This window comes from Maniola jurtina, chromosome 14 (genome assembly GCF_905333055.1).
Source record: "Maniola jurtina chromosome 14, ilManJurt1.1, whole genome shotgun sequence".
Taxonomy (NCBI): Eukaryota; Metazoa; Arthropoda; class Insecta; order Lepidoptera; family Nymphalidae; genus Maniola; species Maniola jurtina.
The window spans coordinates 9,695,653-9,707,809 of NC_060042.1; the positions used below are offsets into that span (position 1 = coordinate 9,695,653).

General features: G+C 38.1%; 2 protein-coding genes across 2 annotated transcripts; one reads left to right on the forward strand and one right to left on the reverse strand.

The window, feature by feature from the left end:
• Positions 1-456: 456 nt before the first annotated feature.
• On the reverse strand, positions 457-10,273 carry LOC123871984 (protein capicua homolog). The gene is made up of 13 exons (XM_045916078.1): positions 9,862-10,273; positions 8,935-9,114; positions 7,372-7,552; positions 6,660-6,800; positions 6,220-6,390; positions 5,803-5,924; positions 5,089-5,293; positions 4,483-4,591; positions 3,652-3,942; positions 3,253-3,341; positions 2,239-2,426; positions 1,515-1,637; positions 457-1,041 (listed from the first exon to the last, which is right to left on the reverse strand). The coding sequence occupies exons 1-13, from the start codon at positions 10,102-10,104 to the stop codon at positions 889-891; spliced, it is 2,196 nt and encodes a 731-aa protein (XP_045772034.1). The 5' UTR covers positions 10,105-10,273; the 3' UTR covers positions 457-888.
• A 751-nt stretch (positions 10,274-11,024) lies between these two features.
• Positions 11,025-11,881, forward strand: LOC123872161 (BTB/POZ domain-containing protein KCTD5). Its single transcript, XM_045916322.1, has 2 exons — positions 11,025-11,252; positions 11,336-11,881. The coding sequence occupies exons 1-2, from the start codon at positions 11,052-11,054 to the stop codon at positions 11,786-11,788; spliced, it is 654 nt and encodes a 217-aa protein (XP_045772278.1). The 5' UTR covers positions 11,025-11,051; the 3' UTR covers positions 11,789-11,881.
• The last annotated feature ends 276 nt before the right edge of the window (positions 11,882-12,157 follow it).

The following is a 12,157-nucleotide window of genomic DNA, read 5'->3' on the forward strand; positions in this document are numbered from 1 at the left end:
AGGTTTAAGGTCGTAGATATTAACACATATTATAAAATAGTGGTGATTGTTGGTAGTTAATAATAAAATTATCTTCGAACTGTTATTTAAAAATGAAACAAAACAGCTATATTTTATTAATTTTATTCATAAGAAATAATACTAATATAATATTATTAATAGACATCACAACACAAATACATTATTATTCAAGGCATAGAAAATTGGACATTCCGATATCTTTATTAGATATATTTCTTTACAATATTTACAGTCTATTTTCTAAGCCCAAAGTTAACCTCTATGTTGGCCGCACATTCGGAGAACGGCGCAAACAATGCAGTGCAACATGTCAATCACATTTTCCCAGTGTTGAAAAATGCACATTCGGCAAACTTACGGCTCTTCCATAATTTTTTATTACAATTTTCTTTTACGTAGTCAATATTTTTACTCTTTTTGAGAACTAGTCACACAGGAAACATCTGGCAAAAATTTCATTTTGTATGAAAAGTACTGGAATTGAAATTGATACTTTTTCTTAAAACAACAGAAATGGTTCAGTTTACAATACTGACAATTAGTTAAAACTATTTCTAATTTATCGTGGACTTGTCTGCTTTGGATTTATAAATCTTTTCATAAACATATTAAATGTTCAATTTAATTTAATTTCTTTTTTTTTTGTTCGATTCAATGTAATGATTTATTTGTTAACCTGTACATTCTAAAACAGATTTTTATTTTTATCCATAATAGTTTTTGATTTATTATGCAAAATGTCGGAAAAAATACACCAGGGTACGCAACCCTCGGTGCGCGAGTCTGACTCGCACTTGGCCGGTTTATTGAGAAGAATGTCGATCAATATTGTTTGGCTTTATGTTTGCTCTTCTTGTGCCGCCTGTGCTATGACTGCGAGCGATGTTTCCGGAAGCACCTCTTGTCGGCCTGTCGCGTAAGAATGTCGGACACGAAGTTCCTGTGCGTGAATACGCGCAGGATGTCCTCGCGGGCTTCTTGTATTCCTTCGCACACTATTTTACTCCGTTGTATGTTGCCCTGTGAATAAATAAGGATGATATACTAGCTTTCACAATGCCGTTGGGCGTCAGACGATTTTAACCCCAATTCAATTAGTATTAGACGTTAACCGTTCAAGTGTGGCCACACTAAGCTTAACGCGTTGATTATCGCAATAATTATGGCGTTGTTGGGCACTAACGTTAACCATAATGTAGCCGCACAACATTAACGGCTGCCATGTCAAAAATAAGATTTTAGTCCTTATTAAGGTTCAAACGCATACGCGATACGTAGTTGCTTGCATCGCTCAAGTGCGCCTTGCTCCATACAAATTCATATAAACTATATTTGCCGCGCTGCGTCGCTCAGCGCAGCGCAAATGCGCTTGGGCCTTAAATCTAAGGGTAAGTCGTACTTTTGCCATGACAGTTGACACAAAGAGCAAATATGGCGAGTGTCTTCTTAAAATTTATGCATTATAATGTAATTAGTGAATTGTGACAGTTTACCTTAATGAGTTCCAGCAGCGTGTGCTGCAGCGCGTGCAGCGGCGAGTGCGCGCGCGCCGCCGCCGTCTCCAGCGCGCGCAGCACGCCCACCAGCTGCTCACCCACGTCGCCTTCGAGTGACACCTGTGTTACGACATTATTATCATGACGGATATACAAATTCTTTTGGCATCTCCTCAATTTTAGCAAATATGGGAAAATGTCAATGTTGAATGATGTGAAAGTAAGTTGTATCTAATTTTAACTGAATGAGAAATTGAGAAAGCCACATATGTAAAAAAATTATAAAAACCATTAATATGCCATGGGGCTTGCAACCTATCATGTCTACCTGCTCAAATACTATACTTACCTAGTGATAATTATAGCTCTAAGATGCAGACATATTTATGCTGTGTTTATTATCAGGATATATCGTGAAGTTATGTATATGGAATGGCTCTAATATTAAAAAAAAAAACAGCGAAATTCAGATTTTTCACTTAGCATCACAACACACAAGGAAACAGAGTAACAATTCACAAGATGGCGGCGTTAGTTCCAATTTTTGCAACGCGCCAAAAGAACCTTGTCGCACTGTATGTACATTTTCAGGTGCGCGGCTGTGCAGCCGCGCGGAAGCTTGGCCTGTGCACGACCTCAGCAGCCCCACCGAGCCGTATATCTCATCATGTCCAACGCCACACGTCCACCCCGCATGAAATGACACCTGTATAGCACTGACCAGGTCGTCCATCTGCGCGGTGAGATGGTGCACCTTCCAGCCCTCGGCGCTGGTGAGCACGTGCTTCTGGCTGGCGATGGCGACGATGTCGCGCGCGCGCGGTTCGCGGCGCCGCACGTCCGCCGGCCGCGTGAAGTGAAGCGCCGTGCTGCGCCAGCCGCAGACGTACGTCGAGCTGAGTGATGGACCTGTTTGGTAAACAAAATATTGGTTGTAAGGGTTAAGACGATAAAACATCTGTTTAGTTTGCAGACTGATCGCACAACTGAGCAATGTGGTCCCAGAGACTTGCTGTCCCACGAAAGTAGTGATTTTTAGATGTTACCGAATATGGATGGTATTTTTTTTACAAGTATATTTTAATCACTGGTAATAGCTCACCCCCAACACTCCATTCAAGCAAACTGATTCATTTACCTACAACTACTACCGGTTATCAAAGCACCGGCCAGTCCGCACACTATTTGTGACTTGTGTGTGCTTTATTATTACAGAGCTGGTGAAAACAGCTGGTGAAGACATTTGAACAGGACAAGGATTACATAGGTAATTCAACATGATACCATTTATAATGAATTACATGATGCCCGCGACTTTGTCTGCGTTGATTTAGGTTTTTATAAAAATCCCGTGGAAACTTTTTACTGTTCCAGGATAAAAAGTTGCCTATGCCAATTTCCTGGTCGCAAGCTACTTCTGCATCAAATTTCATATAAATCGGTGAAACGGACTCTTTAAGAATCCTGTGAGAACTCTATGATTTTCTGAGACAACAGGAGATACCCATCCCCGGGATGTAAGCTAAGTGTGTACCTTTCATCAAAATCGATTAAACTGTTGGGCTGGGAAAAATAGACACACTTTCACATTTATAATATTAATTAGTATGGATAATCATGGCTGAATCGAATGTTAAAATAGAGTTAGCAAAAAAAAAGATTCCGATGAATTGAGAAACTCCTCCTTTTTTGGAAGTCGGTTAAAAATAATATTATATTAGTAACTCATACATACGTTTAGCAAGAGGTGCAACTGCAACAGGCGGTGGCGATGTTACGCTGTCTTCCGTGGGGTAGTCGCATTGCCTCACATCATTTATTAATCTGTAAAAAAAAAAATGAAATTAGAAACATTATAAATATGCATAATTTTTTATAGGAATACATTCTCTATAGGAATACTTTTTTATAGAAATAAATCTAGCAAGGTCAACTTCTTTTGCTCTCAAAATGTTACTAAATGCCAATTTGTATTAAGAAAAGATCTAACCAATCACAAAAGAACAATGAAAATTGAAAAAATAGATTTAGCAGCGCGGCCAGTGTGGGATCTGGAAATCAAGAAAAGGAGATTCGTGAAAGGCTTTTTCAGGACCTCGAGTGTGTTAGTGAGTAGTATTTACTTTACACTTACGTCTGTTTTCTGGGCTTTTTCCTCGGAGATAGATCCTGTTCCGGTGTTGGTGGATCAGGATCTATATCTGGTGCTGGTGATGAGGGGGCTGATATAGTCGTGGAGCCAGAGCCGGCACCCCCCGGACCTGAGGGCACATCCTCCCAGCCTGTGTTCTCTGGCCGGTATGCGCCAATGTTTAGTGTGTGTTGGTTGTTGATGCCAATGTTGGCGATGTTGGTGATGTTGGCGCCAATGATTGTGTTGACGGCATTGACTGCGTTCGTGAGCGCGGTTGTTTTTGTTGGAGACCTGGCATAGGGTTTAAGATTTTTTATTCAAGTAAGCTCTCACAAAAACACTTTTAATCATCAACTTAATGTACCATTAGTTTGGAATGCCTTCTCAGCTACTTAATATTACTACTCGTATAATAAATGCGAAAGTATGTTTGTTTGTTGGTTTATTGGTTTGTCCTTCAATCACTCCGCAAAGGATTGACGTGTTTTTTTTTGCAAGGATAATGATAAAGTTAAAGACTTGGAAAATGACATAAGGCTACTTTTCATCCTGGAAAATAAAGTTCCCACAGGATTTCAAAACCCTAAATCCACGCAAACGAAGTCGTAACAACATAATGTGACTAGGTAAGTATCTAGTTATTTTTCGAAGGATAGTTTTATTACTAGTACTGGATGGTAATAGCTTTAAAAACAATCGTTTTTTGGAGATTTTACTTCATTATCACTGCACAAACTACCGATATTACAGTCATTTGGTATATTATGTTAACTTATTCGATAACAAATATGTATTTGAGATGTACATTACATTTTTGATACAACAACATACCCCTCAACATCTCGCTTGCGTAGTATCGACGGTCGCGGTAGCAGGGAGTTCTGGATGCACGTTGGTGGCTGACGGACTTCAGGCGTAGAGACAGTGTTCACTACGCTTACTGCAGCAAAAAAATAATCCGTCAAGTGTGAGTCGCACTTGTGCACGCAGAGTTCCGTATCATTATACAAAAAATCACACTTTTACAGCGGCAATAGCAATACCCATTCTACGAAATTTCCAACTTTCTATCTATTGCGGTTCACGAGATACAGCGTAATGATAAACAGAGAGATGGACGGACAGCGGAGCTTTAGTAATAGGGTCCTGTTGACACCCTTTGAGAAGGTACGAAACAATAAAAAGACAATGGCAATAAAGGATATTTCTCCCACTTGCACAATTGCTTCACATTGGTTCATTGCAAAACATTAAATCGGTCTTTTCTATATGCACGCCAGCAATTTCCAACACGATAATTTTATTTTAGAAATTGCTGGACAGTTGCCTGTTAAGGGGGTTATTTAAATGCACACTAACATGAATTAGGTGTTTTTAGTTACACATTACATTTAAAATAATTCAGTAATGATAATGATTTGAGAGAGAGATATATACCTTGCGTGGGGAGTGTGTTTGCGAGTCCGTACGGCGTGAGAGGCCTGGGCAGTTGATGCGGCACCGGCTGCTGCTGGTAGGGTTGCTGCACGGTGGCGGGTTGCTGCTGCTGCTGGAGCGGCGAAGGGCGCGGCACCTCGTAGTACAGTTGTGGAGGCGCACTATTGCCGACCCCGCGCACTCCCACACTCGCTACGCCCACCACCTAAACGTGAATAATACATAGATAGAGATAGAGACAAAAATCACAGTGCGCGTTAACCATTTTGAGTCACCAACCAATCACAAACATGCTTTCAAAAAACATTCAAAATTCAATTCGAAAATGTTTTCAAAAAATATTCGAAATTCAATTAGTACATGTTTTCAAATAACATTCAAAATTCAATTAGAAAATGTTTTCAAAAAACATTCGAAATTCAATTAGAAAACAGTTTCGTTTGTGATTGGTTGGTCACTCAGAATGTTTAGCACCTTTTGAAATTTTGTCTAGAGACAAAATTTCAAAATCCCATACAAATAAGAGAGCTCTTATTTGTATGGGATTATGTAACAGTGAGAGTACTATATTAACTTGTTTCCGCGAATATGGTTGGTCACTCAAATGATTAGCGCCTACTGAGATTTTGTCTCTATCATTTGTATGGGTATATGTAACAGAGAGAGCGCTATACTAACTTGTTTCCTCGGATAGAGAAGAGAAGACATACTCACTTTAGTAGGTTGGTAATTCCGTTGCAACAATGGCAAGGGCCGTGCCGTGACGGGCGCAGGCGCGGTGGGGGTTGGCGCGCGCGGCACCGGCCCACGCGCTCCCGTCGATATCACGCTGCTGGCTGTGCACACAATAATAATAATTATTATGGTCTACTTTACATTGAACAAGACGAACAAACTTTTTTTAAGGACCCATAGCTCAAAAAGAACCCTTACAGGATCACTTTGTTGACCTAGAATCATGAAATTTGACAAATAGGTAGGTCTTATAGCACAAGTAAAGGAAAAAATCCGAAAACCGTGAACCTTGAAAAAAAAAAATGTGTTCACGAAAAAAATAATTTACTATATCACATATGCATCGCATACAAGCACAGCCCTATTATCGATAGATAGTCTATAGCATGAACTTACAAGTGAGCACACTAGTGGTGGGCAGTGTGGCCAGCGTGGAGTGTGGTGACTGCGCGGGCTGCGGCGCGAGGGGCGCGGGCGGCGGGGCGCGCGGCGCGGGCGAGCGCGCGCGGCAGCCGTACACGAGCGCGCGCCCGCCGCGACCGCCGCGACTGTTGTTGGACCAAGCACCTAGCACAATAACCACGATAATTGTCGTCGTTCACTTTATAAAAAATGAGAACATTTTATATAGATTCGTTAATCTTATTACATATGCGAAAGTGTGTTTGTTTTCAGTTTGCAATGCAATGGAACAACAGATCAATATGATTTTTTGCATTTTATATTAAGTTGTCTTAGCTGTGTTGTGTTGTTGCCTTAGCTCACCAGCACGCTGCCAGAACTGTTCACATTTATGTCTGATGACATTGTGAACGACAATCATAATGAGAATTCACCTGTATTGGGGGCAGCCTGTGAGTTAGTAACGGGTCTCACGGCGAGCGAGGCGCCGGCCGCGAGACCGCGCGGCACGTGGCTGGTGACGCCCTTGCTCACCAGCACGCCGCCAGAACTGTTCACATTCATGTTTGACAGCACTGTAAAGGAAAAAATATATTTTAACATATTTAATACAGGGCTTTATGTATCCTAATTCCTATGTGAAAGCATGGCTGAAAGATTTGAATAAATATCACTGGTCAGTGGTCAGCTTATATGAACAACATTTTTATAATATGATCCTATCACATGAAAGTATTTATTACTTAATCACACAAAAACATCTGAATGGACGTAATTGAAATATTCAGATAAGATTGAATGAATACAATGGATACTTTTTGACCTAGATCACAAAGTATGCCTATGGGGGTCTTTAAAAACATAAATCCATGAGAAGTGTCTGACAAACAGGAGAGCAACATTAATATTTAAATTATGATTGTGCAAAAAAAATTCAAAAATAAAATTTAAACTGCCTTCAATAAACACACTAAAAAGTAAAAAATAATTTAATTTATTACAGAATATATTAGGTATGTATACAAGAGTTAATTTAGTTCTATATTAACATTTTGTGGAGCGGAGAAGTGAATGGACCCTTATAGGATAAGGGTTCCTTTTTTCTGTGGAGATACAAACCCTAAATATATAAAACCCTTAACTAACCTGGTCTAGTATTTTGTGGCATAGGCGGCAACACTCTCACACTGGGGGGTAAAGTGCGCACGGAGGAGCTGACCACCAGGTTACCAGCACCGCTGACCAACCCACCAACGTTCAACAACTGTGGCCCATTGCCAGAAGTATTTGTAATACTGCTAGGCACTGTGTTACTTGCAGTGGACACCTGATAATGATAGTAATTTAATAATAATTTAAATACTGTGGTCTACCACAACCACATGACCACAATAATTATACATGTGATGATTTGATCTATTGATAATTGAAAATGATGTGAGCAGCTATTTATATTATGTTGTTAAATCACAAAATAAGCTACAAAGCACAGGTCTCCTCTCAAAATGAGAAAGGTTTAAGGCTTAAACCCATAGAGTGAGTCATAGGAGAGGCATAGTCTTGCTTCACTCTTTAAGCAATAGTCTGCTATGCTGGTCAAGTGTGGATTGGTAGACATTTGAGACGCGTATGCAGGTTTTTTCACAATATTTTTTTTAACAATTTATAGCAAGTAATATTCAAATACTTAAAATGTTCAGAACCAAAAAAGTTAGAGATACATGCCCAGGATTGAACCCCTGACCTTTGACCTCCTGAATAGGAGGCCAATGTCTTAACCACTAGAATAACACTGCGCTATAATGCTATACCTGATGGTGATGATCATAAACTTAAATTAAGAATGATTATTTATTATTACCCTAAACCTAAGTTGGCTCCTTTATCCTTAACTGGTTGCAGAACTCAGATATTTTGTAAAAACACCATCAATTTTTAACCCCCGACCCAAAAAGAGGGGTGTTATAAGTTTAACGTGTGTATCTGTGTATCTGTCTGTGGCATCGTAGCGCCTAAACGAATGAACCCATTTTAATTTACTTTTTTTTGTTTGAAAGGTGGCTTGATCGAGAGTGTTCTTAGCTATAATCCAAAAAAATTGGTTCAGCCGTTTAAAAGTTATCAGCTCTTTTCTAGTTTTCTTGTAGAAAAGAAGGTTAGATAACCCTTAGGTTCATAATATTCAAGTGTCAATTGACAAATGTCAAGCTGTCAAGATGGACGTTGCCTACATATACATAATTATTTATTTGAAAATGATGTTTTGGGAAACTCGGATACTTTGGATCGTAGGAGCGGAATAGTCAAAGAAAATCGGTTCAGCCGTTTGAAAGTTATCAACTCTTTTCTAGTTACTGTAACCTTCACTGGTCGGGGGTGTTGAAATTTTTTAATTTACACTTGTGTTTATAGCATAACAAAAAACTCTGTCAAGTGCAAGTCAGAATTTCATACAAAGGTTCCGCACCACTCTACAAGAAATCTCTAACTAATTTAGTAAAAATTTGCAAGTTAAAGATGGACAGCACCATCTAGATGTAATTTAGTAAACTAAATTAAGTTGGGGACACAAACCTTTAATTTTTTTAAGCGCAAACTTTAATTGTAAGCGCAAACTCATGGGTTTTTGGATTTTTTCCTTTACTTGTGCTATAAGAGCAACGCACGGAACCTTAAATTTTTTTTAAATAAAATTCTGGGTTAAAATACCTGTGCAGATAGCTGTGTTCCTTGGCTTATTATTTGAGTGCCAGGGCTTAAGAGTTGACCACTGGAGATCAATTGAGATGGTGATATAATTTGTGAGTTTTGTCCAATTAGCTGGGAACCTTGGCTCACAATTTGTGTGCCTTGCAATATTGGTGAGCCGCTTACAATCATATTTTGTGGCTGAAATAGTAAGAACGTGTTACATCTCTAGGTCTAGAGGCTGAAGAGATTTTACATGTAGGTATTTCAGAATTCACATACAAGTGTAAATGTTATGAGAGGACTTAATTAAATCTATTTAATTATAAAGAATTAAAGAAGACTATATTGATAAAAATATATTAATATAAGTAACTATAATGGAAGAAATGTAAAAAAAGGTTAAATATTTAAATAATAAATATGTAACAGGTTTCAAGGGCAATTTTTATTATGTAATTGTGGATACCTGTTTATATACTTTTATTTGTCAATAAAAGTAAATAAAAGCTAATTTATTAAGTAAAGGTTAAATGATCTGAGTGAAGCTGGGTTAGTCAGCTAGTCAGTACATAAGAAGTAAAATTAACTAAAATACATAAATTATTGTATCAAATACAAGTCTCATCATATTATGTATACATATATAAGCATTCCTAAATTTATTTAAGTAAAAAGTTATTAGCCCAAAAATGAAAACACCAATGAAAACTCAACCTTTTAACTTATTGTACTCATATCAAATTCATGGACCAACAACATAAACACAATCTAAGACATTTTAAACCTTAGCACAACATTAAGATGTTAACAAAATAAACATAAAAACATTATCAACAAATTCATAAAATATTCCTATTCACCAACATTGTTTTGCATAATTAATGTAATATCCTGCTAATTAAATGATAGAAACACAAAATATGTTATAAAGCGTTAATAGCGTACCTGTGTAGCGACGCCAGGCGACATGATTTGTGCAGCTGTACGCATTAATCCCATAGACCCAGTCCCGCCATGGCTGATTATTTGACTGGTACTGGTAGTCTTCGGCTGCCCAGGTATCAAATGAGCCATCTTCACTTCAGTATTCGACATTGTTTTCACTATAGTTATTTTTTGTGGCGCTAAGTCGATTGGATACATTTTTCCAGTTGTAATTGACCGATCATTTTCCAAATTATTGCTCATTTTTGTATAGTATAGTAGCTCTCAATGTGTGCGCATTATGTGTTAATTAAAAACAGTCAGTTTAATTTTAAAAGGGAATCAAATGGAGTTAATGCGTGTTTTTCTTGAAATCTACGAATTTACAATACAACATAGAAATTCGAACTTTCCTTTGGTGCTTTGAAATTTGACATCATTTGACACTTGACAGTGTTTTTTTTCTCAATTGGCTTTACGGCTCTGGGCCTATAGCCTTTTTAGGCCTACTTTAAAGCCATGAATCTAAAACATTTTATTTTAAACCAGCAGCCAGGCGATTCAGAACACTCAATTCGAGTGTTCTGAATCAGCCGGCTGGACTGCTTACTCATAATACAAACATAATATAGTTAGCAAAACTTACTTATCGCTATCACACTAATTCGACTGCCGAGCGAAAGCAAGAGATCGGAGTCAGACCTTTGATTCAGACCCACTGCGGGTCCGATCTCTTGCTCTCGCAAGCACTGGCAAGCGTGTGCAAGCGTGTGAACGGGTCTCTGTCGTCTTTGCGTAATAAATGCTTACCAACACTTGTCATTCTTTGTCGCAAGCACAGACCCCACAGACCATGGTCGCAAATGTGCGGAGGTGCCATTACAATAATATTTTATGAAAATAATATAATAATAATATTTTATGGCAGCACCACATGCTGGCGACAAACAGCAAAAAATAAGCAGTGGTTTTTTAAGAATGATAGAGCCGATAGAAAACAGTTCTAGCTTTTCAAAGTGCCGAAGACTTTAATAAGTGTCCGTGTCAATGGTTTTTAGAAAGAATTTAGGAATTTAGCAACACTGTTTGTTTATAGCAAATGTTTTAGATAATCTATGGTTTATGGTCTGTGTCAAAGAGTATGTTCATCATCACTGGAAATTGCTACATTTTGTCTGTGATAACCATCTATTACTTAATCTGTGATAACTATGGCGGATTACGTAGGTGATGATCATTTTTGTAAAGAAAATATACAAACATTTAATAATGAAAGACGGAGTAGTAAGCAATGGGTGAAACTAAATGTCGGTGGAACATATTTTCTAACTACTAAAACTACTTTATCTAGGGACCCAAATTCGTTTCTTTATCGATTAGTACAAGAGGATAGTGACTTAATTTCGGATAGGGTAAGTGCATCAGTTATTCACTGTATCCCTATTTTGGAATCATTGTAAGCCTTGTATAAACATAACAATTCATTGTTTTTCAGGATGAGACAGGTGCTTATTTAATAGATAGAGATCCTACATACTTCTCGCCAGTGCTCAATTATCTTCGTCATGGAAAGCTCGTTATAAATAACGATATTGCGGAGGAAGGCGTGCTAGAAGAAGCAGAATTTTACAATATAACAGAGCTTATAAGACTAGTGAAAGAAAGAATTTGTTTGAGGGAGAGAAGGCCTCTCAAAGACTCAAAAAAGCATGTGTACAGAGTTTTACAGTTTCACGAGGAAGAACTTACGCAAATGGTATCGACGATGTCTGACGGATGGAAGTTCGAACAATTGATCAACATTGGATCTCAGTACAACTATGGCAATGAGGAACATGCAGAATTCCTTTGTGTGGTCAGCCGTGAATGTGGGAGTTCCCTTAACAGCAATGACATAGAGCCCACAGACCGTGCGAAGGTATTGCAGCAAAAAGGTTCAAGAATGTGAATATACCTCAATGCGATACATAATGTTACTAAGACTTTTGTGTGCAGATTTTGTATATATAATTATGATAGTGTGAAGTTTGTTTATTCAGTTCCATGATTTCATGTTATGTGTGATTTTTAGCCACGTTTTAAAATGTAGTATGACAGTACTAAAGGGTTGCCAATTGAATAGTAAACATGTTTAAATTGTTAACTAAGACTATAGATGTGTTGGTAATATGCAAGTAAAAAGTTAATCATTATAGTTCATATATGGATTGTCATAGCCACGATGTAAGTTGCATGGCTTTTCAGATAAGACAATCTTTAGGTGCCTTCAAGAAGTCAGACAAGATTGGTAACCTTAGCTAGCTGTTAGGTCTGCTGA